We start from the raw sequence: 27,696 nt of genomic DNA on the forward strand, positions 1-27,696 counted from the left end.
TCTCTCTCTCTCTCTCTCTCTCTCTCTCTCTCTCTCTCTCTCTCACACACACACACACACACACACACACACACACACACACACACACACATTTTCATTATTGTTCATGTAAGACCCAGATACTACTTTGCTGGGATGAGAAAATTGGAGTTAATTCATGTAAGCCACAACAGCATTGGGTCCTGTTGAAATCAGTTATTCGTATATTCTTGGCAACAGTGGAAGGTGGGATTACAGGAAGGGTGCACTGGCATGGTAAAAAGGCACTTTTCCATAAACATTTAATCTATATATAAAATACTAATGTAAAAATTGTCTGAAAGAGCAAGAGCAATAAAAACAGAATTTTATTAATATACAAGGCTTAGGATGGCATGAAAACACAGAGCTAAAAAGTAATTAGGCGCTGGGACAATTGACCAACGATACTATAGAGTCAGTCTCCTGCATAATGAATGCCACCGTCACAGTTAAGCACTAGTGACAAATGTAGGCAGAAGGGAAAAGCTCTCAAAATGTAATGGCTGAGTCCTCCTCTTGCTAGTGTGGACACCCATGTTCGCTTCTCTCCCTTTCGGTGGTGCTGGGCATCAAATTCAGGTCCCTGCACATGGTAGGCAGACTCTCTACCCCGGAGTCACACCCCCAGGTCTGAGCTACTTCTCTAATACATCTGCTGAATCACAGTTTTTCTTTTTCATTGAGCCCCTCCACATACCCAAAAGCACGCAGATACATCTCCTTAGAGATGGAGCTACGCTGTGATGCAGAGTAAAACAACAAGGTCTCCCCATAACTTTTAACTAGTTCCAACCAGCTGAAAATCGGGACACAGGGATAAAAGAAAATTTTACTAGAAAAATTCTCAGCTAGCCCCTGAGAATATGAACAACTATGCTGAATTTAAGAAGTACTCAGTCATTTTATTGTGGTTCTTATTTGCTTACAGATTCCATTTTCCCCAAACATTTACAATGGCTTAAAAAGGCCAAAGGGGCTCAGGTAAGGTGTTTCATACCTCCAGGCCCAGTACTTGGGCAGCATAGTGCAACCTCATTTAAAAATCAAAAACAAACATTCAAAAAGGTCGAAAGAAATTATTTTCGGCCGGGCGGTGGTGGCACACGCCTTTAATCCCAGCACTTGGGAGGCAGAGGCAAGCGGATCTCTGTGAGTTCGAGACCAGCCTGGTCTACAAGAGCTAGTTCCAGGACAGGCTCCAAAACCACAGAGAAACCCTGTCTCAAAAAAAAAAAGAAAAAAGAAATTATTTTCATTCTAAAGGGACATATGCACAATTTCTCCCTTCTGTTTTTTTTTTTCCTTTAAACACTTGTTCTAAGGAGATGGGATAGACAGACCTATATTGGCTAAATAACAAATAACATGTTAGAATCAGAAAAGCCTACAGAAAATCTTAGAAACTAATTATCTAAGTAGAGCAGTGGTAGTGCACACACATTTAATCCCAGCACTCAGGAGGCAGAGGCAGGCAGATCTCTGTAATTCAAGGCCAGCCTGGTTTACAGAGTGAGTTCCAGGACAGCCAGGGCTACACAGAGAAACACTGCCTTGAAAACAACAAACAAAAAAATATCTAATTGTCTTTTTCCCTGCTGTGGAATAACAAGGACACAAAAGCATGGGGGGGGGGGGAGATAAGCTCCAAGCATTTTTGTGAGTTGCTGAAAGCAAGAACTGAATGTAACAAAGGAATAAAATGTAGTTCACAGTTTATTTAGGTCCTTCTGCCAGATAATTTAATATATCCTGATTCCCAAGGTCTTTGCTGGCTCACTGAGTCTTCCCACAGGTAGCTATAAGTAACAGGAACTGAAAAGCTGAATTCTTAGCACAAGTATCAACCACTGAGCTAACTCTTCAATAAGAAGACACATACTTTTTGTAACCAAATCATATATTCAGAACATTGTACTTAACACACACCTTTAGGGGCAAGGAACATTTAACAATGTAAGAAAACAAATAAACCATCATTATTGAACAGGAATATGGTAGCACAGCACAGCCCTTGTATAAATAACCACAGAAATGAAGAGACTAAAAATGGGGTTTCTGCCTCCATCCACTCAAACCACTACAGTTCAGGTGATGTTCTGTTCTACACTCTGACAGTATAAGACAGAAATTGGTCCCAGTGACTCGGCATTGCCAATCAGCACTGTATAAGGATAAACTTCTAGTACAGAACAAACAGAAGTCACCACACAAGCCAGACCTCTTGCTGCCACTTCACTGACAGTGCAGTCACAACAAACATTCCGATTTCATCTTGGAATAAACAGATTTCCTGAGTCTCCTCATGATCTCAGAAAGTAATCCAGAAAACTCAGAAGTCAATGTGGTTTTAAACTCTGACTTCTGTCTTTCCTAAGCAGATTCACGGGTCTGCTTCCACTGATGTTCCAGATAGCACACTAGAGTCCCCTGTGTTTTTTCAAGCTGAAGCACTGAATTGTGTGGCTGACCCTTCTCAGAACCTGAACCATGTTGGGTGATTTTTCCCTGTAGGGCATGGGGGAGAAGGGAGATACTGAGGAAAATACTTTTGGTTTAGAGAATCTATAAAGTAGTTCTGGCTATTAAAAGATGGAAAATGTTATTAAAATTACAAACATGGTATTTTTAGTGTCTTTATAAATAAAAGGCATAGGATACAGAAAGCCAATTAATAAGAACAACAATAATAAAATATTAAATATATAGTGAACAAAGACAGAGTGGCTCATTCTCGTCAAACACCATTTGATACACTGCCTCAATAAGTTTCCTTGCTCTTTAACACCTTGCTGAGTGAAGACACAGCAAACACACAGTAGTTGCCTTTCGCTCACTAGTAACATCAAGGAACTGCCTGATGGAATGGCTACAGATAAACAGGCCATTTGTTTCAAAAGGTACTTAAATACTCAATAAAGACATAACAAACCCCTCACTGTTATCAGACGCCACGTTGTGGTAGAACATCAGACAAACTCACAAATTTACCACAAAAATGTGTGGCAAAAAAGAATAGTTTATATATGTATATATATATATATATATAAATTTCTATATTTATGCCAATGTACTCACTCAGTACAAATAGCAAAATAGTATACCATTTCCTAAATATAAAATATAGCTTTCCAAAAAAATGAAACACACATTAGATATAAACCATCCAAAACTTGAACGATTGAAAACTGTTTTCAAAATTAAATGACCAGAGTAGGTCTCTTTCTAGAAAGTTCCCTTCATATCGGCAAGAAGCCTGTACTACTGAAAACGTAATCCAATGCCTCTCAGAGAGAGAAAGAAGGGCTAGGGCAGAAAAACAAGGACAAAGAGAAAAAACAAATGACAAGAACAACAGTTGAAAAACAAAAGAAGATCACAAAAGAGGGAATCTGGCTATATAAACAAAACCAACAACACAGCTCCACACAGCTCAACAAATGTGTAGGAAAGGAGAGATAAAATGAAAAGAAAACTAAGGCGATGGAAAAGAAAACCACAAACTGGCTAATTTTTAAACACTTAGGAAGTAAAAGAAACAAACAGGACACCAAAACATATGAGCACACAGAAGCCACACACGTTGGCCTTATGCTGCATCGACTCTTTCCACATGCCAAAGATAAATGAGACATAAGCATGTGTCCAGATGTAGGTGGTAGTGAGGAGCAGGCACCCCACGGGTGGCAAGAACACTCAAAACTCTACAACTAATGCTACAAATGTGAGTTCTGGAGTGTGTAATTTTGCTCTCTGTAGATGTAACACAAGTTAATTCTTCCTTTTAATCAGTGATATGACCCTGTAAAGCCCAAGGCTTTACATCAATTAAGTGACCACTTCGACTGTAAAGCACTGAGGTGACAAGTGAATTATAGTCACTGCAGCTCAGGGAGAAGTAATAGTTTGAGAAATTTTTGTTTGCCTTGTTTGTAAAGTAAAAATTTATACTGTTAAAAAAAAATTTATACTGTTTTTCATTAGAGGGGAAAATTTGAAGACTTCAGAACAGCACCGTTCATGGAAGAAAAAAAAAAAGAGAATTGTTTTTTTCTCAGGAATCAACTCCCAATAATCCTAAAAGAGTACTCCTGGCCCCGTGCTGCAGACTGCCAGGTCACTGGATCAATGTGGCTGCCTTCTCTAAATTACTACAGGGTCATAAAGCTGTAGTATATTAATAGCTGTCTAAAACTAAACAGGAAAACAATATAGATGCATATAAAATGGGAGCACTAGCCTAATGCTGGATTAGAAGAAAACAGACTCAAATTACTGTCAGTTTAAACTACTGAAGGAGAATATGAGATCATAATGTCATGTATTATCCCCTTCATTCATAGAACAAAATATTTTTATGCAGTTATGGCTAAATCCCTAAGTAGAAAATACAGAGAACTAACAACTCTCTGAAAAATTCAGTAACATTCCAGCTGTATCCAGTTTTAAAAGCATGTTATCTGAATGTGTGTGATGAGGAGTTCTTAATACAGCATTTTTGTAAGTTATCCCCTTCAGCTTCTCCATGAAAACTGAAAGAAACTCCTTCACTTTGGCCAACATCCATGTGTTTTTTACATCAACAAAATCACAGACTTACTCATTACTAAACTTTACTTTGTCCTAAGCCATTACTTGACTAAAATAATGCAGGAAAAAAAATGTAAGTAAACATGACAAATGTGATTTTCTAATAGCAATAATAACTGAGAGGACCAGCTTTGCACTTTAAAACCCAGGACAAAAACATTTCTGTCACAGCTGGAAAATCCAACAGATTCTCAGTTATCACTGTTACTAGAAACAAAAAGCACATTGGTGGCGAATTACTGCAACAGGCAGTATGGGTGTAGTCTTACAGCCAGGAAATCTATCCATTTACTCAAATGTAGCTCTCCATAATAGTTCAATAATCTTCACGGAACCACAAGTTTTCAGGACGTCTTGGAATCATTTCTTTCTTCATGGAATTTCTAGGGGGAAAAAAAAATCACTATCTCACTAGGGAAGAAAGGCTCTGTCACCATGGATGATCCCAAAGGACAATATGCACGCAGGGAACCTTATCATCTTTAGTCTCTCTGGCTTTAGTCTAGTCTCTGGTGCTGGGTATTGAACCTAGGGTCTCAAGCATGCTAGGGAAGTGCCCAACTGAGATATATTCTCAGCTTATAATATTTATTATTCTACAGAATTTCCTCTGTCTTGCTCTTCTTTCTCTACTATGATTGAATCTAGGGCTTTATGTGTTAGCCAGATGTTCTGTCATTCTAAAGTAAAGTTTCCAGTCAAAAGGAATGTCCAGTATTCCCAACATGATCTAAGCTATCATTCAGAGTGTGCTCAAAGGGAATGTACTATTTTAAAAGGATAAAGTCTAAGCAGTGCTATTAACTCATTTAAATATAAGAAGCCGAAATGTAATACTTACACATTAAAAGGAGCCAGTTAAATTGTTCCCTTGGCTTTGCAATGAGACAAGCAAATCGATCTTCTCCATGCTCTGACTGCTGCTCACAGACGGGGCCAGCGGGGAAGTCTCTGGCATTTGCTGAGAAAGAAGTGTTGTCACAGAAGCCTGGCCCTCATTTTGTGCCTGGCCTGGCTGATTTATAGCCATCAGCTGATCCGGTAAGGAACCTGGTCCGGATGTTAAAAGCTGACTACAATCTGTAGAGAAATAAAATCAGAGACATCTCATTAATCAAGATCTATGAAAAAATACTTTCATTCATTCTTAGGATGGGTGAGGTGGAGCACACCTTTAATCTCAGCATTCGGGAAGCACAGAAGGTAAACCTCTAAATTCATGGTCAGCCTGGTCTACACAGAGAGTTCCTAAATCTAAATAAAAACACTACTTAGGTATCATCCAAGTCCTATGTAATTACCTGTCATAACAGTTAAAATTGATGTCTACTTCTTTAAAAAAAAATTAATTGCCTAAGATACTATCTGTCCTTATTTTTCATTTTCCTTTCAAATTAATGGCTTAAAATGGCAAATACATTTTAATACACAACTATATTTAAACCCTCCCACTATCTTTGTGAGGTATTAAAAATTATTGCCTTGTTTGGTTTCTATTTCTGAGACAAGGTCTCATGTATCCTAGGCTAGTCTCAAATACACTACGAAGCCACGGATGACTTTGAATTTCTGATCTTCCTGCCTCTACCTCTAAAAGATTAGGACTACAGAGGCATGAACCATCATGACCAATCTAAAATTGACCACTTTTGAAAATATGGCCATTCAGGCCCATGAAAGCCAAATAACTTGTTCAAGGCCTCAGTCTTCAGTTGGTGGAATTTTTTTTTTTGTTGTTTTGTTTTTCGAGACAGGGTTTCTCTGTAGCTTTGGTGCCTGTCCCGGAACTATCTCTTGTAGACCAGGCTTGCCTCTGCCTCCCGAGTGCTGGGATTAAAGGCGTGCGCCACCACCGCCCGGCCAGTTGGTGGAATTATTACTCTGCTCTTAAAACATTGTGCTTTGTGCTTCTTTATAATAATCTGAACATCTCGACTGAGTACAGAGAAATTTGTTTCTTACTATTTTGAATGCCAAATAAGAACATTCCTGAAGTCTGCTGGGATGAGCCAGGAGAATTTTGTAGTTGGTTCATTGTGCCTCCTGTAGTGTTGTGAAATAAAGTAGCCTGGGACTGGGCTGAAGTGGCTCCTTGAATTCCAGGCATGTTGCTCTGAGGAGAATAAAGAGGAGACTGTTGCATGTCTTGTTGGTTTATACTGGTTTGCAGTGCAGACATGGATGCTGGAGAGAGGAAGAGTGTTACTTGCTGCTCTTGAGAACTAGGTGACCCTTGTACCAACTGGATCTGAGGAGAACTATGGAACAAGGAGGTCTGTGGTGACTCAGACTGCGGAGGACCTGGGTTCTGAAGTGAGGAAACCGTAGGCTGATTCTGAAATTGCATGGGCTGCTGCTCTTGGTTCATTGGGGCCATATTACTTTGTTGGTGAAAAATTGACTGGTTCTGCTGCTCCTGACTAGTCATTGGGTTTTGGCTTGGGCTAAATATCATGTTTGGTGGTGGCTGCTTCTGAGATGCCATTGTAGCCATGGCATTCTGATTACTGAATAAAATGTTCTGCTGCTGCTGCTGTTGCTGCTGCTGCTGCTGTTGCTGCTGCTGTTGTTGTTGCTGCTGCTGTTGCTGCTGCTGCTGTTGCTGCTGTTCTTGGGATGGAGAGTTGCTCTGCATGCCAACTATTGAGTGCTGTGTTTGGAAAATTGCTCCTTGCTGGCTTTGAGGCATTGGATTAGATGGAAGGGAGCCAAGGGCCACCTGAGGCTGAAATAAACCTTGCTGAGTGGATTGTGCCTGTTCCTGGGAAAGAATAGGGGTTGGGATGTGTGATATTGGAGGCTGCTGTTGAAAAGTAGATTGCTGTTCAGGGTTTGATGTTGACTGAAGTGGAGAAATTGAGTTCTGTGCCGCAAAAAATGAAATCTGTTCTTCTTGGCCTACTGTGTTTGTTTGAAGATTATTCATAGAACTTTGGGAAAGAAATATGTTGGGTGACTGCTGATCTTGAGGAACTGAAGAGCCTTGTAATACAGCAATGGTATTCTGAGAGTGAAACATTGGAGGCTGCAACTGCTCAGAGGACGCTGTAGAAGTCTGACTATGGACAATAGGATTTGGACTGTGAAAAATTGAACCTTGAGTTTCCTGGGAAAGGTTCTGAGCATCAGCAATAGGATTTTGAGGATGAAACAGTTGAGCCTGTGAATGAGAAGACTGCTGCAAAAAGTTCCCAGACTGAAGTGACATCATCTCATTCCCTTGCTGGAACAAGCTATTCCCTTGTTGCTGGGTACCACTATTCTGAACACTCATTATATTTTTTGTAGATGAGAAGAGATTTACTTGAGGCTGGCTGTCTCCACTGTGTTGCATTTGAACCATGGTCTGAAAGACACTGTTCTGAATTTGTTTTGCCTGTGTTCCAGTTTCTTCTCCATCTCCTGAACTTGGTGCCTGAAACATAGTGGAGCCAGGGGTTGTAACCTGTGGTGTGGTGGTTGTTGACGTTTCATTTCCAGAAACTGCAGGAGGAGAAGAGAACAACTCGCACTGCATTTGCATGTCCTCACTGGTAGGCAGTGCACTCATCATGTGAGAAGGCTGCTGGTAAACTGGAGACTGCTGAAGGCTTCCATTTGCTGAAGCAGCTGAAGGAAATAGTTCTGACTGAATCTGGGCAGCTGCTTGGCAAATGCTCTGCTGCATCTCCATCACCATTGCAGCTGATGATTCCATCACTTGCTGTTGCTGTTGTTGTTGTTGCTGCTGCTGTTGCTGATTAGACAGTGTGTTTTCAGTCGGTTGATGGACATTGTCAGCCCTCCCAGGTAGTAAGTTATCTGGTCTGGTATGAACTGCAGGCTCTGTTGAGGCGAACATTCCAGGGCTTACACTACTTTGAATTTGACTGACTTGGAAAATGTCTGCATTAAGTTGTTCCTGAACATTCTCATTACCATCTGGAGCAGAAAACAGAACAGAAGATAACTGTTGTTGTGCCTCTAGAACCTGCTGAACCAAGTCAACACTTCCACTGCTGCCACCAGCGGTGCCACCTGCAAAACTTCCTGCTTGCAGATGCTGAATAGTACTCTGGAGCTGGCTCACACTACTTGGCGGTGGGAAAATATTTGATGAGATCTGCTGCTGTAATGTCTGTGCTTGTTCTTGAAGCGGGGACGGCTGCTGCTGTTGTGATGCCTCAGTCAACTGTGATAAATTAACCACTGTGCCATCTGACTGCAATGTGTCTCTCGACTGAGCTTCTCTTGTCTGAAACTGTGTAGCCTGCTGCAGTAATGCATCACTGCTGGGCAGCTGACTAGAAGCAGAAACTGCTGGAAAAGTCCCAGGCTGCGAGATGTCCTGTGTTTGGATAGTTGTCAGGGCCTCTGGGTTATATGCCTTGGGCTGAAGCTGCTGCTGATTTTCATTTTCAGAAGGTAAGTGGGAAGATGATTGTGATGAAAAAGATGAATTTCCTGTTATGTTAGAAATAGTTTCTAAAGTTTGCTGAGTCGATCCAACTGTCTTTGTAGTCTAAAATATAAAAAGTCACAAATAATATGTACATATACAATAACCACATTATTACTCCAAAACTGTTTCTAAGAATGCACAGAGCTAATTTTCTACTATACAGTACCAATCAGAAATTGGTGTAAGACTGATTCTCTATGATATAATTAATTTCTGATGATCAGTACTGTAATCATGTATTGATATGTTTAGCCAAATTAAGAATAGTAAGAGAACATTAATCCTATTAATCCTATGATTTGTGTGTAACCAAATTTAAAACACTTCCACATTGTGGATCATGGGTAACACTGCAATGGGGAAAAGTGAGTTAAAGGGGGAATTGAAAAGACAGGAGAGAAGAAGCCATAATCAAATGTTCCTACCTCTGAAAATGCTAAAATTAGTGCTTTAAGTAAACCAACCAATTTTGGGGGCAGAGTCTTTCTGTTCAATCAGGTTAAACTTGAACTCACATCCTTGGTTCCTTATCCCGAAAACCAACTTGTAATACCTTTATAAAAACCCCTCATCTCACAGGTATTAATTCCTCCTCTTGTCAAAATGTGTACTGGAAGTTACTTTGCAAACAATTTTACTGATATATAAAGCATATGCTCTGAAAAGCAAAATTAAATAGGTATATCCAATGAAAAATAAATGTCAAAGAAACAAGAAAGGTAAATATAGCAGTTTTTCATATATGAGATAAAGATATGGGGCACAAGTAACATAACTCACCTGAAAAATAGGGGAAGATCTTTTCTCTGCTGTTACTTCCATTGGAGTGACATCTTCAGTCTTAATCATACTGCTTGATATGAGTGGAGTGATCAGGGCATTAGGAAGAATGTTCACCTTATCTAAGTTACATCCAGATGTTTTCATTGCTACACACATAAAAAAAATTGCAAATCATAAAAATAACCAAAAAAAAAACTATCTGTTTACTATAAGCCATTGTTTAAACCTATTTTTTTGTTTGAAGTAGTCTCTATACAGTCTAGACTGGCCGCAAACTTATCATCTTACTGCCTCAGCCGCCAACAGCTCAAAGTATGGGTGTACCACTATACCTGGTGGCATAAATGTCTATTTTATTTACTTAATTGTCTATTTTTTGATGTTATAATGGATGTAATGGATGATATATTTACCCTTACCCCATTTTTGAGAGGCTCTCATGTAGTTCAGGCTGGCTTCAAGCTAGATATGTACCCTAAGAGTTACCTCAAACTTTTGATCCTCCTGCCTTGACTTGGCACTACATGTGTGGGTCATTATGCCTAATACAGGCAAAGACAGTGATTGAGCCCAGGGCTTAATGCATCCTAGGCTAGCACTCTGCCCACTCTGCTACTTATCCCCACCCCTACCTGGCTTGAAGATTCTTGGTATGGGCTGAGAAGGCAGGCTTATTTATGTAGTATCACGCCAGGTAATCAAACTGAGAAACACCTGAAACCTAGAGAGCCCCCCACCACTAAAGAAATACCCCCAATTGTAGGCTAAATAATAAACTAAACTGACTCAAATATCAGGCTGTATCCCACAAGGCACATGCTAGGTGTCACTAAACAAGGATCGTGCTTAGCTTATTTTAGCACAGACTGGTAATCTCCAAGCATTCCAACCTTTTAAAGGCTAAGATTATTGAAGTATCTCACAGTAAAAATTTAAGAAAACATAAAGTAATTCATAAATTTTTATTCTCTGTTCAATGTTTTAGAAACTTGAACAATTTGAGGTGATGCATTAAATAGATTTCTCACTATTTTTTACCTCTATCAACCTCCACTTCCAATAGCTACTGATTTACAGCTAGGAGTGGCGACTATTACTTTTCTACTCTAGTCCCATTGACTAGTCCCCATGACTTCAATTCTTTTTTCTTCTTTTTAACCTTACTTGAATTTGCCACTGGTACTTTATGAAGCCTACTGTTATTGTTTATCACAGTCTGAATTGATCACACAGCTAAAGCCTGATCCAGAAGTTTGAGACTCTGGAAAAGAAATAGGTCTTTTTTTTTTTTTGTCTTGTTTATTGTTTTTCAAGACAGGGTTTCTCTGTGTAACCCTAGCTGTCCCAGCAAACTCTCTCTGTAGTTCAGGTTGGCCTCAAGTCACAGAGATCTGCCTGACTCTGCCTCCTGAGTGCATTAAAGAGATTAAAGGTGTGAGCTACCATGAGTGCAGCAGAAATACAGATTATTAAGACAGTTTTTACTAATATGCAGCTCATGCTGGTCTCAAACATTTCATTTTCCCTTCTCAGCCTCCAGGGTGCAAGCGTAACATCACATGTCACTATGCCTAGCATCTCATAAACTTTCAAATGTTATTATTTTAATTTTTATTCATTTATTTTTTAATTTCATTTTCATATTTTTGCTCTTTTAAAAATATTTATTTTTACATTATGTGTATGAGTGTTCTGCCTGTTTGCAAGTATGTGTACTAGGCACTGCTGAAGGTCGGAATCCCTGAAACAGGAGTTACACACAGACAGCTGTGAGCCACCATGTGGGTACTGGGAATGAAACCAGGGTCCTTTGCAAGAACAAATGCTCTTAACCACTGAGCCATCTCTCTAGCCCCTGCACTGTTTGAGACACTCTCATGTTTCTCAGGGTAGCTTAAACTCAAAGCCCAAGACCTGAACAAATACCACTGCCTTCGCTTTCCAAGCACTGGGACTGCAGGTGGATACCACCAACACCTGGTTTACGCAGTGTGGAAAGCCAACCCAGGGCCTCGTCCGTCCATCAGGCAAGCACTTTACCAACTGAGCCACATCTGCAGTCAGAAATAGGAAAATGTGAAGACTTTCCTATTCTTTTTATTACTGATTACTTTCTTTCATTTTTGTTTATTTACTTTTGGGGAGAGGGCCTATGTGGTTCTGGAATTTACTATGTAGACCAGAGTGACCTCAACCTCACAGAGATCCTCCTATCTCACTTTATTATTGATTTTTTGTTTGACTTCACTGTAAGTGGAAGACATAATTTCCCCTAGTTTCAATGAAACATAACTAGCAACATCAACAACAAAAACAAAAATCAGTTCAGTTTTAAGTTCTCTAATTTCCATTTGGTTCTTTTTTAAAAAACCTTCACTTTCCTTACTAAAATCTTCTGTTTTTATTTTGACTTTCACTAGAAAATTCAAATTTACTTGTTGCATTAATCTCATGGTCGAACTTTTTGTTATATAGTTCAACTTTAATTAATATTCACATCAGTTATCTTTTCTCTTTCCAGTTGTGATTTTTCTTGGTTCATAATATGACAAATGTCTTTAAAAAATTATTTCAAGACCACCTTGGATTTTGCTAGGAAATGAAAGAGCAAGAGAGAAAGACACAAACAGACAGACAGACAGACAGACAGACAGAGACAGAGAGACAGAAACACACAGAGACACACAGAGAGAGTGCGAGCCTGCTTAGAGAGGTTTCAATATGTAGCCACAGTATTATTTTGGGGGATCAAGATCTAAATGTTATTACAAATCATGGCTATTTTTAAGAATGATCCTTCAAGGATTATCGCTGCTACAGAAATTTAAGTGTCATTCATGCCATATAGTCTTTATCATGAAAGTATTGCTGATTAAATTTCCACACAGCATTCTGGCTCAGCAATAAAGCTTGAGGAATCATAAAATATAAGCTATTTGCTAATTTTGCTTATGATGACAAATTTAAAGTCTAAACCTATAAGACAGTTTAGAACTCAATTTAGTTTACATCTTCACAAAATTATTTTACCTTACTTTTTAAAATATATTTATTTTATGTGCACTGGCGTTTTGCCATGGAATTGGGTCGCCTAGTAAGTGGAATTATAGACAGTTATGAGCTGCCATGTAGGTGCTTTGAATTGAATCCAGGTCCTCTGGAAGATCAGTCAGTGCTCTTAACCACTGAGCCATTTCTCCAGTCCCCCCCCCCCCCCCCGCACACACCATTTTATCCTATTTTTAATTGATAAGGTATTTATCAAAATAAGATCTGAATTATGAAAAAAATGCCTGTTTCATATTCAGTTTATTTGGAGGGGGGAACTAGTAAAATTTTGCTCAAATGACTAAATATTTTAACACTAAAACACAATAAAAACCATTGCTTTTTAAAATTCAATACATGCTCTTTTACGTGAAATTTCATGCAAGACTGGGTTGTGATCTATCTATGGGATCTGATTTTCTAGGAACACAGGTTTGAGAGTAGATTATAGTCAGGTACCATGGCTCAAGCCTATAAATCCCAACATGCTGGAGGCTGAGTCAGGAGATTGCCAGGAGGTCCAGGCCAGCCTGGTTAAAGGAGTGAAATCCTGTCGCAAAACAAACAGGGCAGATTACAAACATACTTGATATTCTTTAGTAATTACAGTATTCATTTAATGAATGTGAATTGATTAAAAAATTAATACTTCTTTCTCCCTTTGTTTTTTGGTTTTGTTTTCTTGAGATAAGAGTTTCTCTGTGTAGTCCTGGCTGTCCCGGAACTCACTATATGTCGACCAGGCTGGCCTCAGACTCTGGGTGGTAGGCTGGCATTAAGGGCATATGCCACCACTGCCTGACAAAGATCTATAGAATGAAGCTGAAACAAATTTTCAATCAAGCTGAGTGACCTTATACAAGTCACTTAATTTCTGAGTTCTGGCTTCATTTTCTTATGAAGAGCTTGGCATCAACTTCAAGTAAATGTTCAATGAACACTAGTTACACAGTCAGGCTTGTGGCTGTCTTTAGTTGAGTCTGATAAAATTCCCAGTGTATTCCCAACCTCATAGTTTTTTACTAATCTACTCTGGAAAAGGTTCATGGTCACAATTACAATAGCAAGTAAGGAACTATTCTACATCGGAATTCTCAGTTTTATTACTGAGAAGTTTCATTGTAACCAAGCTCATTATACCCCTTTATATAATTTAATCCACATGAATTTAAGGGCAGGAAAATGGGGGGGGGGTTTACAAAATGGTGTCGTTATGTAATCTGTACCTTCGTAGGTAAAGGCATAAAAGCATCATCACAACATACTGTAAACTGTGGAGCAGAATCTGCCTACTACACTGTAACAGACTTAAATCACTTTATATTTATGGTTTCCTTTGTATAGGGCTTTCTGAGACAGTTTTACTATGCAGGCTAGACAGGCCCAGTACTGGCACTGTAGGCATCACACCCATTTTTGTTGTTGTTTTAAAAAGGTAGAACAGCCAGGTGGTGGTGGCGCACGCCTTTAGTCCCAGCACTTGGGAGGCAGAGGTAGGCAGATCTCTGTGAGTTCAAGGCCAGCCTGGTCAACAAGAGCTAGTTCCAGGACAGACTCCAAAGCTACAGAGAAACCCTGTCTCAAAAAAACAAACAAACAAAAGGTAGAACAGGGCAGTGGTGGCCCTGGGGAGGCAAAGGCAGGCAGATCTCTGAGTTTGCAGCCAGCCTGGTTTACAAAGCCAGTTCCAGGACAGCCAGGACTGTCATAGTTTCGAAAAACAAACATTCTAATTGGTAAGGAAATTATAAACATGTCAGAAGGAAGAATGGTTAGATCCCAGGGCAACTTTTCATATATCTACAGTTCATGTCAGTCTTTTTGGTCTTAGTAACAAGTACACTGCTTTCATAAAAAAAGCTCCATAATTTCTACTTTACATTTTTGGGGTGAGGGGGCGTTGAGAAAGGGTTTCTTTGTGCATTCCTGGCTGTCCTGAAACTTGCTCTGTAGACCAGGTTGGCCTTGAACTCAGAGATCCACCTGACTGCCTCACGGGTGCTGAGGATCAAACTTGTGTGCCACTACCAGCAGTCTTCTGTTTTATTTTTTTGTGTGTGTGTTTATTACTTTTAAGGGGTTTGGACTTTGTTTTTTGTTGTTTTGTTTTTTTCTATTTATGTATTTATTAATCTATGTGTATGTGTAGTGTACATACTATGGGAAGGTTAAGAGGACAAAATGTCAGAGTTGGTTCTTTTCTTCCACCATGTGTGTTTGGGGATTTAACCCAGGTCATCAGACTACTGGCAAATGTTTTTATCCACTGAGTCATCTTGAAGGCCCTTAAAGTTTTTGTTTTGTTTTCATTATATTTTTTTATTTTATGTACTTTTGCCTACATGTATGTAAGGGAGTCCACTACCCTGGAACAGGGGTTTAAACAGCGTGAGCTGCCACGGGGGTGCTAGGAATCAAACCTGGGTCTTCTGGGAGAGCAGCCAATGCAGTGCTCTTGATTGCTGAGCCATGTCTTCAGTCCCCCTTTAAGGATTTTCTTTTTTACACTGAAGAATTTAAAAACAGCCAGGCGGTGGTGGCACACACCTTTAATCCCAGCACTCAGGAGGTAGACACAGGTGAGTTCAAGGCCAACCTGGTCTACAAGAGCTAGTTCCAGGACAGGCTCCAAAGCTACAGAGAAACCCTATCTTGAAAAAAACAAAAAGAATTTTAAAACAAAATTCCTCTATTGTAACATATTTGTTATTTTGACAGAAGGCCTTGCTGTGTAGCCTATGGTCTTGAACTTGAACTCATGATTCCCCTGCCTCCCAAGTGTTAGGATTCCAAGTACACACCATCATATTTGGTCTATTATGGTTTTGTTTTTAAAGTATATCAATATGCTAAATAAAGGAAAATAGCAAATTGAAAAACAAGTCTCTGCATCAGTAAAGTCAGACAAATATTTATTTTATAATTTGGAAAACACCTTGCTAAGTATCAGAACACATCAGAGCGGACAATGCACTAAGGTTTACTAGTGAACACTTAGGATGGCCAAATTAGTATCTAAGAAATATCAACTTGGTACCTTTCATGGCTTGTTCAAAAGAGCAAGGCCTTGCTGGACTAGACGTCTCCTTTTTCACACTGACATTCAAAGCCCCAGCTGCTGCTGTGAAAATAAAAGTCACATATTTATTTCAATTTATTGATCCTGGCAAAGCACATATTCTTACTCTTTAACTGGAATCTCTTCTCAGCACATCACTGACTTATCTACTCTAAGTCCTGGGTTAAGTTAATTTTTATAACCAGCAGACTACCCTCTAAAATGCATTCATCTCCAAGTAGATAGGACATATGATCACTGACCAGATCAGAAAACTTTAAGAATCCTTTAAACACTATACATATTAGTAACATGAGATGAATGGAAGAGAGATATTTAAAACTTAACAGCTATATTAGAGCACTAGCAAGAAAAAATTATTTACCTATATGAATTTATTTAAAAGTACCAACCCAAAAACATTTGTTAATATTTAAAGCAAGTTAAAATATGCATGATGAACATACTAGCTCTATGATTATTCTTTCAGTAAAACTTTGGAAAAGAATCTTTACTAGCATAAACAGAGAACTATAAAATCATACTATTAAATCTTCCAGAACAGCTTTTGATTTTATGAGCTGAAAAACAAAGATCATTTCTAAATGATAATTTTGAACTCCAAATAAGTCAGTTTGGCTTTAAATGGTAATGATTTTTATTACTATTGCTGAGAAAAGGGTACCTTTCCCAGTGGTTCTCAACCTGTGCGTCAAAACCCCAAAGGGGTCATTTATCAAACATCTTACACACCAAAAATTTATGGTAACAGTGGCAAAATTACAGTTATTAAAGTAGCAAAGAAATAATTTTATGGCTGGAGTGAGGGTCACCACAACATGAGGAACCAATCATTTTTTTCTATTAAGACAGGGTCAAAGCATTAGAAAGGTTGAGGAAACACTGTCCTAGTCAAATCAGGAGGTCATCTAGATTTAGCTAGATTGGCTGGCTACCAAGCCACATATCTTCTTGCCTCCAGTGCATGTGGGTGCTGGGAACTGAACCTGGGTTCTCTGCAAGAGCAATAACTGTTCAACAACACACAGTGTTGAGGAAACTCAATTGAGAAAATGCTTCCATAACATCCACTTCCATAACATCTGGCTGTAAGGAATGTTATTAATTACTGATTGATGGGGGAGGGCCCAGTCCATTGTGGGTGGCTCTATCCCTGGGCTGGCGGTCCTGGGTTCTAGCAGAAAGCAGAAACCCTAAAACAGTCACTAATCCAGTTCTCTAGGCATGTACCACTGTAGTCAGCTTTCTTGTGTGGGCCCTAGCCATGGGTCTCAGGATCTTAATCTTGTGCAACAAGTACTTTACTGACTGAGCCATCTCTCTAACCTATATTTAATTCCCTTTATTATATGTATGTGTAGATATGTATGCACATGTATGTCCATTTGTGTAAGAGGCCAAAGGTAAACCTCAGATATCCCTAGGAACCAACCATTTTTTTCTATTAAAACAGGATCTCTCATTGGCCTGGAGCTCACTGATTAGGCCTGGCTGGCGAGCAAGTCTCAGGAATTCTCCTATCTCACATTCACTAGCTCTGGTACTTACAAGCTCACACCATTACAACTGGTTTCAGAAAATGTGTTCAGGGAATCAAGTTCAGGTTTTCACACTTGCACGGCAAGCACTTTACACTACAGACTGAATTCTCAAGCCTAATAAAAATGTTTTTAAAGCAAGGCAGTAGTGGTGTAGCATTTAACCCCAGTTACTTTTGGACTCCAATTCTGTTTTCCTTTTTGCCCCCTGGTTCTCAGTTTCTATGTGCAACAGTTCTGGCTATCCTGTAACTCACAGAGATCTGCCTGCTGGGATTAAAAGCACATGCCACCCTGATTTCTAAACTATGAAGTGCTTAAAATTATATTTAAAACATTGCCAGGGAGTGGTGGCAAATGGCCTTTAATCCCAGCATTCAGAAGGCAGGCAGCCATCCTGGTCTACATATAGAGTTCTGGAATAGCCAGAGCTGTTACACAGAGAAATCCTGTCTCAAAAAACCAAACCAAACCAACCAACCAAACTACCAAAACATTTATCATAAGTCTAGTTTTATGTTATTACTTATCACCTTCAAGTTTCTCCTTTTTAGAATGCACACTAGGGACCAGAGGAATAGTTTGGTGGTCAAGCATGTAATTAGCATATTAAGGCCCTGGAACCAAACCCAATGTGAGGGGAAGGAGGGGTAATAAACCAGTCAAACTAGAGCATTAGCAATTTCCAGTTGGGAGTTTCACCTCTGCATTTAAAGGCACTCAATGAACAGTGGTCTTCACTAGGAAGTGAGCTGTGTGGACTCTGGAGCACTTGCCTTCAAGCACTATCAGCTCTTCTATTATTGAGAACAGGAGGGAAGGATTCTAAGAACAACAGTGGTATCTTGTAGCTGTCTTTTGAGAAAATATCCATCTCCAAGTCAAATTAGTAGAAATTCATATTTACAGGTTTTTTTATTTTTGGTTGTCTGGACTTCAAACTTTTTCAAAAGGATTAGAAATTAATTATTCATTTTAGTTCAGAGTTTTTCATTTTGACATACCTGGGTCTGGAGTGTATGTAAATGGCTGAACATCATGAGATCTTCCAGCATTGGTCACAACATATATTCCCACTGATACAGGCAAAGTTATATGTTGGTCATGATACGGGGGAACCTTCACAATAAGATGGTTCTAATTAAAGAAAAGTGTAAGAAACAGAAAAAAAGGCAATGTTAAAAGAGAAAAATAAATACATTATCTACATAGCTTTTAAAAATTTGTTATAAAAAATGCACTAGATTTTTAGAGTCAGGTCTTGCTACAAAGCTCAAACCCGCCTCAATCTCTAGGTCTTCCTGCTCCATTCATGATGTAGGTGGGCCTTCTGTCTACGTGTTATGTTCATTGGTTAATAAAGGAAACTGCTTGGCCTGATAGGTCAGAACATAGGTAGGTGGGAAAGACAGAACAGAATGCTGAGAGGAAGAAGGCAGTGAGGCAGACGCTATAGCTCTCCTCTCCAAGATGGATGCAGGCTAGAATCTTCCCAGTAAGCCACCACTTCGTGGTGCTACACAGATTATTAGAAATGGGTTGATCAAGATGTGAGAATTCGCCAATAAGAAGAACTAATGGGCCAAGCAGTGTTTAAAAGAATACAGTTTGTGTGTTATTATTTCCGGGGCTAAGCTAGCCGTGCGGGAGCAGGTGGGACGAAAAGCAGGTCTGCCCACTGCTCCTCTCTACACATTCAGACTCCCAGCTTTATCTCAGACTTGTTCTCTCCAACTATAGTATTTTCATCTCTCTCAGATGGCCAAGTTCCTTACCCATACCCGGGTCTTATACACAAACACCACCTCCTCAGAAGCCTTCCCTTTCCCGTCCATTTTTTTGAAGTATTTATTCTTCCCCAAACCTAATTATATTTATTTTCCCAACATAACTTTTTCTCTTTCTTTCTTTCCTTTTAGTGTTGTTTTGATTTGGGTTTTTTGTTTTGTTTTTCAAGATAGGGTTTCCCTGCAGCTTTGGAGCCTGTCCTGGAACTCACTCTGTAGACCGGCTGGCCTCGAACTCAAAGATCTGCCTGCCTCTGCCCAAAGGCATGCATCGCCATTGCCCAGCATAACAGCACTTTTTAATCACTTCAAAGTACTGTTTTTTTGTCTCTCTCAAACAAAAGAAAGTAGAAGCTGCACAAAGATTTGTGGTGCTCTGCCTCACAATCTGTCAGGATGCACAAACACAAAACACACTCAGATGTCATCTAAAACACATTGCCTGGCTGGCCTGTGAATCTTACTACTCCCCCCTCAACCTGGGTTTATAGGTGTGTACACCACCACGCCCAGTTTCAAGGTTCTGTCATTTCAACACCTTTTCCTTTCGAATACTTCAGCTTTATTTTCCATTTAATGCAAGCTCTAGGTCTGTTCTCTAGGATACCAGATCTTACTCTACTCTAAGAAAATGTTTCCCAGAAAGGCACTTAACTCCTCTCTCTCTCTCTGAAAAAAATAATAAATTTAAAAAATTAAAAATGAGGGGCTGGAGAGATGGCTCAGAGGTTAAGAGCATTGCCTGCTCTTCCAAAGGTCCTGAGTTCAATTCTCGCAACCACATGGTGGCTCACAACCATCTATAATGAGGTCTGGTGCCCTATTCTGGCCTGCAGACATACACACAGACAGAATATTGTATACATAATAAATAATAAATAAATAAATATTTTTAAAAAATTAAAAATGAACAAAACCACAGAAACAATGACTTATCATGCTATGATTTAGTTTATAAGTTCATTGGCAGAAAGTCCAAGACTGGGCTGGGAAGATGGCTCACCAGGTAAAAATGCTTGCTGAAAAAGCCTAATGACCTAGTTTGATCCTGAAACCCAAAGAAAGGTGGAAGGAGAGAACTGACACCACAGAGTTGTTCTCTGACTGCCACATGTACACACACTCCAACACACCCTATACAATAGTAAAACAACAACAAAATCACAGCCCTCTAAAGACCTCTAGCATTCCAAATCTATCACACAAACCCGATTTGCTTTATTGATATAGATTTAATCACAAACCCGATTTGATACCTAGATCATATGGTGGAAAGACAGAGCCAAGTCCATAAATCTGTCCTGAATTATTATGCACATACTACATGCCATGAGTGCCCATCCATATACATCATACATATTTTTAATGTAAATTTAATTATTAGGCCGAGGATGGACATGGCTCAATTGTTAGTGCTTGTCTAGCATGTATGAAGCCCTGGGTCCAATCCCTGGTACTGGAGAAGCCAGGTATAATAATACATGTTTATGATCCCAGCACCTGGGAAGCAGAGGCAGAAGTTCAAGGTCATCCTTGGCTATATAGCAAATTCACAACCAGCCTAGACGACATGAGCATTTCACGAAAAGAAAAAAACGGAGGGTGGAGTGGGTAACATCCCATTTCTCAGAAGGGAAGGAAAAATAAAAAATGGATGGATGAGGAGAGGAAAATTGAAACAAGTGGGAGAGAAGACAATAAAGGAGAAGAGAATGAGGGTAAAGGAGAGGGTGAGGGAAAAGGAGAGAGCACTAAAATAAAGGGGGATTATAGTAATCTAACCAATATGTCAAAATTCAAAGCGCATAGGTAGTGAGACCCTGTCTAAATAGGTAACAATAACAATAACAAACTGATACATGTTCACAGCACAAGAAAGTATTCTATTGAGCCATAGGCTTCAATTACCTAGTAAAACTAGATACATAGAATTAAATTAGAACAAGGGGTGCAGTGCCCTCAGAAAGAGCAGACTTTAGATCACAGTTCCCTTTTCCTTCAGGACAAGGAAATGAACTGACAAGTCTTCCATGGTATCTATTACAAGCTTGGTATTGCAAGGACCCCACTTGTTCCTGCCAATAGTGCTCTAGAGGATGTTCCTGCTGCTCATGGCAAAGTGGCGATCACCTGATTATGTGACAGAATAAATAAAATACATAATTGATGAAGCTGCCCAAACAAAGTGAAACTGCTCAGAACAAACAACAAAATTACTTCAAACGTTTAAATTGTACCTGATGGAACAATTCCATGTCTATCTCAGCTTCTGATTTCCAAGAGTGTTCATCTGATAGAAACAAAAACAGTGATTTAAAAGATTTTGAACTTTTCCACTCTGCAGCTTTAACTGTATTCTTATAACAAGGGAAACATGGAACACTTATATGCCCTACTTACCAGAAACATTTTCCTGGAAAATAACTTTAGTTCCTTTCAGAAAGTTCTTCCCAATTAAAAACACTTCTTCCTCTCCTTTCACTGAACAGCTATGCAAACTTTTCTTTAAGATCTCAGGAACTCCTGCTGGCTGAGCTGTGGATATACACAGATAAACATTCCATAAAAAGAGCCACCAACACTCAGTCTAATCTACAACTTTTATCATGAATCCAGTTTTATGAGTTGTTTCTGTTAATCACAAATTTGGGGGAGTTATTACATTTTACTTATGTCAGACTGTGTATCCACCTGTGTCTCTCTCTGTGTATGCAAGCATGTACACATGCACACCACAGTGGGTGGTCCAAGAACAACCTGTGAGACTCAGTTCTTACTTCTACTAAGTGGGTCCAGATATCAAACTCAAGTTGTCAGGTTCAATTCCTAGCACCCACATGGTTCACAATCATTTGTAACTCCAGTTCCAGGGGATCTGATGTCATCTTCTGGCCTCTGTGGGTACCAGGAACGATGTGGTAAACAGGCAAAACCACCCATTCACACTAAATTTTTAAAAAAAAATCTATTTTTTAAAAGGATTTATTTATTATTTATAACAATAATGATAAATAGTGCTTTTCCATATATGTCTGCAGGCTAGAAAAGGGCACCAGATCTCCTTACAGATGGTTGTTAGCCAACATGTGCTTGCTGGGAATTGAACTCAAAACCTCTAGAAGATCAGTCAGTGCTCTTAACCTCTGAGCCAACTTCAGCAGCCCCTAAAACTCTATTTTTAAAGAAATCAATGTGTTTGGGTTGGTGAGATGGCTCTGAAGACTTGGGTCCCAGAATCCACATGGCAGAAGCAAAGAACCCATTACTATAAGCAGTCTTTGACCTTGCATGTGCACCGTGGAGCACACACACCTAAACACATACTACACATAATGCTTGTTTCGCTTTAACGTTCTAAAAGCTCATGGCAAAGATGCTTAGAAATCCTAGGGCTAGGCAATTGCCTTCTGGCATCCTATTTAAATAACTTGTTTGGGGGGACACTGCTGGGAAACTAATCCAGGACACTTAAGTGACACGATCACTGGCTCAAATTATGTAAAATATTTTTTAAATTACATTAAAATTTATTTATTGTGTATCACAACTTATGGGAGTCAGTCCTCTCCACCATATGGGTTCCAGGGACCCAACTCATAACATCAGGCTTGGTAACAAGTGCTTTTACCTGCTGAGCCATCTTAGAAGCCCTCAAATTACTTAATTTTTTTTAATTTAACATAATTTTATGTGTTTTGCCTGCATGTATGTCTGTGCACCACATGCATGCACTGCCCATGGAGGGGGAATGGGGCATCAGATCCCTGAGACTCTGCGCTACCCTGTAACTGCTAGGAATCAAATCTAAGTCCTCTAGAAGAACAACCATCCTCTCTTCAGCCCTTTACAATATCAGCATATGATAATAGGGTCCTATAAATGGTTATGTATCTTTCTAATGTATTTTAATACTTTTAAGTTCTGAGATGGATTTCTGGTAGCTCAGGCTGTCCTTAACCTCACTACTAAGAATGACTTAGAGTCTGAAACATATCTTGTCTTTCAGAACAGACTGGACTATACTCTGGCCATCTTCTTGCTTCTACCCTTAGTTAACTAGGATTACAGTCTGTGCCACCAATCCAGCTAACAACTTTTTTTTTTCCCAAGACAGAGTTTCTCAGTAGCTTTGGAGCCTGTCCTGTCCTGCAACTCACTCTGTAGACCAGGCTGGCCTCAAATTCAGAGTTCTGCCTGTCTCTGCCTCCCAAAATGCTGGGATTAAAGGCGTGCACCACCATCATCCATCCAGCACCACTGTGTTCTCTTGACTACAGCTTTAAAGTGTTTCAAGTTTGACATGTTCATGAGCTAAAGTATAAACATTAAATTTTACAGATACCTGAAAAATTGAGCTTAAGAACTCTTCATATATCTAGCATCTCCATATTTCCTTACTTACTACACAAAATTGGGGAAGAGGGTGTCTGCAATGTCAGAGTGGAGCCGTCTTTCCTTGTGATATTGACTCGAAAAACCAATCTGGCTCGAGTGCTCTTTTTCTTGGAACCAGCAATTCCTATTCTGGCTTCAACATCGGCATTCCTCAGCTTCAATATTCCTACGCAGTCCACCCTAAAAACAGAAAAAAATGGACCAAATGACACTGTTATTGTCTAAATAGTACAACGTTTTGTTGTTTTTGAGATTTTTTTTTTTTTGAGATGATTGTAGATCAGGCTGGTCCGAAACTCACAGAGATCTACCTGCCTCTCACTCCTCAGTGCTGGGATTAAAGTCAGTGCCACCACTGACCAACAATAGTACAACACTTTAAAACAAGTTTCTTTATTTAAAAGGCTGATTCTTTTAATTCTTTGAATATGTAATAGTCAAAAGGCCCCCAAAGAATAAATTTTAAATACTATAGCTCTTACTCTCATCAGTCTTCTATTTAAAATAAAAAAAACAGTAAAGAAACAAAATTATTCCTTAAATATGAACATAAGTAATGGCCTTCAAAAGACTTATGTATTTTTGTGGGTACTCGGGAGGTAGAGGCAGGCAGACCTCTCTGAGTTTGAGGCTAGTCTTGTCAACATAGCAAGTTCCAGGAAACTCAGGCTATACAGTGAGACTCTGCCTTAAAAAAAAAAAAAAAAAAAAAAAATGTGTGTATGCATATTATATACTGTCTTATTTATTTATTGTATGCATTTGTTTGTCAGTGTATCTGTGTACCATGTGTGTGCTTGGTATCCTCGGAGCTAGGAGGGCATCAGATCTCTTGGAACTGGAGTTAAATAAAGTCAGCTTCTAAGCAGCCATGTGGGTGCTGGGAACTGAATGAAACCCTCATCCTCTAAACAAGCCATAAGTGCTCTTAACTGATGAACTATCTCTCCAGCCCCTATTCTGTTTCTTTTAGAAAGGAAAACGGACTTTGTTTTTGTAGCTAACTCAGACATTAAAACAGAATGAGGGAGTGGAGAGATGGCTCAGCAATTAAGAACACTGGCTCTATCTAACTAGAACAGAGGACAATGCCTCAGTTCCTAACGCCTACATGAAGGCTCAAAACTGTCTGTTACTAAAGTCTCAGAGGATATGATGCCCTCTGTGGGCATGCATCAGGTATGCAAGTGGTGCATAGACATACAGGCAAAACTTCATACACCTAAAGTAAAATGTTTTTAAAAACCAGAATGGGTTATGCTTTATTTAAAAAAAAAAAATTGCCAGGCACACGCCTTTAATCCCAGCACTCAGGAAGACAGAGTCAGGTGGATCTTTGTGAGTTCAAGGACAACCTGGTTTACAGAGTTAGTGTCAGGACAGGCTCCAAAGCTACACAGAGAAACCCTATCTCAGGGGGAAAAAATTAGTAACTAGCCTCTGCAGTGGAAGGTTATATAGGCATTAAAAACTGGTAGCATTTTTAAAAACTGCAAAATATTCCTAAATTAACTGAAAAGCAGATTACAAAATAATGGACATAGTATTATCTCAATTTTGTCAAAAACAAAACTGAACAAAAACCTGGAAAGATAAACATTGTCTATATAGAGAACTCCAGGACAGCAAGGACTATACAAAAGCAAACACAAAACACAAACAAACAACCCCCCCCAAATCCACACAATAAAATTTAAGTTATTCATACAATTTTTATAACATTCATTTGTTCATTCTTGTTGGGGGCAGGCATGCCAAGGTACGTGTGGAGGTCAGAAGACAACTTTTTGTGACTCAGTACCTCATTCTACCATGTAAGCCCTAGGATGTCTTTTCTGAACCACCTCTGGAAGGGTTATTTTAGGGTTTTAAAAAATATTTCTTCTCTGTTTTCTTTTGGAAACAGAGTCCCAATTTCATTATGTAGTCAAGTGTGACCATGAACTTCTGGCTCTCTTGACTCTATCTCTGAGTGCTTGTGTTACAGACATGTGGCATCACACCTAAGTCACATTGTGCTGGGGATCCAACGAAGGGCCAATCAAGATACATTCCCCAGGCCCCTGGCTATGTAACTTTTATTCTCAGTATTAATATTAAAAATTTCAATAGATAAGTCTTGATCTCATCTTCTAAAAAGCCAGCATTCTCCTGAGCCTTCATTTCCCTGCTTTGAGAATTTTTAGGAAAGAAAAAAAGGGTGTAATTTAGTCCGTCACCATTCTAGAGGAACCCTTTTTGTCTTTTTGGTTGTGAGCCTAGCCTTTAACAGTGAAACCACTGCTATAGCCCTGTAGGAACCTCTTTAAAAGAAGAGTTTGTTCTATTTAAAACATTTTAGTAAGATCCTCAAAATTAGCTAAACATGGTGACCCATACCTTACCTAGCACTCAGGAAGCAGAGGCAGATGGATCTCTGAGTTAGAAGCCAGCCTGGTCTACAGAGCTAGTTCCAGTACAGCCAGGGGTATACAGAGAAACCCTGTCTTGAAAAACAAAAGACAGACAGAGACAGAAAGAGACACACACACACACACAGAGAGAGAGAGAGAGAGAGAGAGAGAGAGAGAGAGAGAGAGAGAGAGAGAGAGAGAGAGAGAGCCTCAAAATCTTCTATTCTCTAGAAAAATAAATATTTTCCCGAGTATCATAAAAGTATAATAAATAATAAAAAGTATCGTAGGAACTAGAGAAATGGCTCAGAGGTTAAGAGCACTTGCTACTCTTGCAGAGGTCTTGGGTTTGGTTTCTAGCAGTCATGCAGGTTGGCTCGCAACTGCCTGTCACTCTAATTCCAGGAGATTCAATATCCTCTATAGGCAACTGCACACACATAATTCACATAAACTCACAAAGGAATACACACACACATAAATAAAGTAGATCCATTTTTAAAATTTTCCATCAGCCAGGTGTGGTGGTACACAACTTTAATCTAAGGACTTGGAAGGCAGAGACAGGCCCAGCCTGGTCTATACAGTAGTTCCACAGTACAGCCAGGGCTATGTAGAGAGATCCTGTCTCCAAAAATAAAACCGAAACTAAAAAAAAAAAAAGCAGATAAAAAAAATAAAATAAAAATTTGCCAGGCATAGTGGCACACACCTTTAACCTAGCACCCAGGTGGCAGATCTCTGTGAGTTCCAAACCAGTCAAAATGATATACTGAAATGATATACTGCAACCTTGCCCAACCTTGCCCCTAAAAAGAGGAAAAGGGAAAGAGGAGGGGGGAAAAGGGGAGAGGAAAAAGAAAAGGGGGAGGGGAAAAAGGAGAAGGGCAAGGGAGAAGTAGAGAGAGAGAAAGAGAGAGATTTTATTAAGTTCTTACGCCAGTGTCATGTTGTTGCTAGGATCGAGGCCGACTTCTATAACAGTGGTCCCTTCAATGTCCACTTCTTTGCAGGGGGTGGTATTTCGTCCAGTTACCCTACAGGCTTGGTAAAATCCGTGTGGTTTCACTCGACCAGAATCATTGCCCACAAACACCTGCAACACTACCGGTTCATTATGACCTTCCAGCTGGAACCAGAAAATATGTAGCATAAGCATTAGGTAGCATTTTAAATAAGCTCATTATAAACTCAACATTCAAAATCAAATCCTGGCCAGGCAGTGGTGGTGCACGCCTTTAATCCCAGCACTTGGGAGACAGAGGCAGGCGGATCTCTGAGTTCCAGGCAGCCTGGTCTACAGAGTGAGTTCCAGAACAGCCACAACTACACAGAGAAACACTGTCTCAAAAACTAAAATCAAATCCTATATTTAAAACTGAACTTCATCTAGTTTTAAACATAAAAGAAAATATGTAAACTCTTCTTTTCCTTCCTTTTTGTTTTTGGTGTGTTGAAGACTAAACCCAGATGCTCACAAATGCTAGTCAGTACTCTACCCACAATCCAGCTCAAACATTTTCTTATAAAGAAAAATTGCAAGCCGGGCGATGGTGGCGCACGCCTTTAATCCCAGCACTCGGGAGGCAGAGGCAGGCGGATCTCTGTGAGTTCGAGACCAGCC

At 39.5% G+C, this 27,696-nt stretch overlaps 1 protein-coding gene across 8 annotated transcripts in view; it reads right to left on the reverse strand.

The window, feature by feature from the left end:
• Positions 1-1,512: 1,512 nt before the first annotated feature.
• Nfat5 (nuclear factor of activated T cells 5) overlaps positions 1,513-27,696 on the reverse strand; it is a 76,821-nt gene continuing 50,637 nt past the window's right edge. For 4 of the 8 annotated variants that reach the window (XM_026778608.1, XM_005345403.3, XM_026778610.1 and 1 more), the window contains 10 exons: positions 27,011-27,201; positions 23,687-23,859; positions 21,685-21,819; positions 21,522-21,574; positions 18,502-18,634; positions 15,918-16,001; positions 9,830-9,978; positions 6,571-9,109; positions 5,450-5,688; positions 1,513-4,991 (listed from right to left, as the gene is read on the reverse strand). In XM_026778608.1, the coding sequence (XP_026634409.1) occupies positions 5,453-5,688; positions 6,571-9,109; positions 9,830-9,978; positions 15,918-16,001; positions 18,502-18,634; positions 21,522-21,574; positions 21,685-21,819; positions 23,687-23,859; positions 27,011-27,201 (3,693 nt within the window). In that variant the 3' untranslated portion in view covers positions 1,513-4,991; positions 5,450-5,452. Of the gene's footprint in view, positions 4,992-5,449; positions 5,689-6,570; positions 9,110-9,829; positions 9,979-15,917; positions 16,002-18,501; positions 18,635-21,521; positions 21,575-21,684; positions 21,820-23,686; positions 23,860-27,010; positions 27,202-27,696 lie in introns of those variants that run through there. The other 4 variants (XM_026778607.1, XM_026778606.1, XM_013353756.1 and 1 more) reach the window with 2 other exon arrangements.

This window comes from Microtus ochrogaster, chromosome 4 (assembly GCF_000317375.1).
Source record: "Microtus ochrogaster isolate Prairie Vole_2 chromosome 4, MicOch1.0, whole genome shotgun sequence".
In the NCBI taxonomy this organism is placed as follows: domain Eukaryota; kingdom Metazoa; phylum Chordata; class Mammalia; order Rodentia; family Cricetidae; genus Microtus; species Microtus ochrogaster.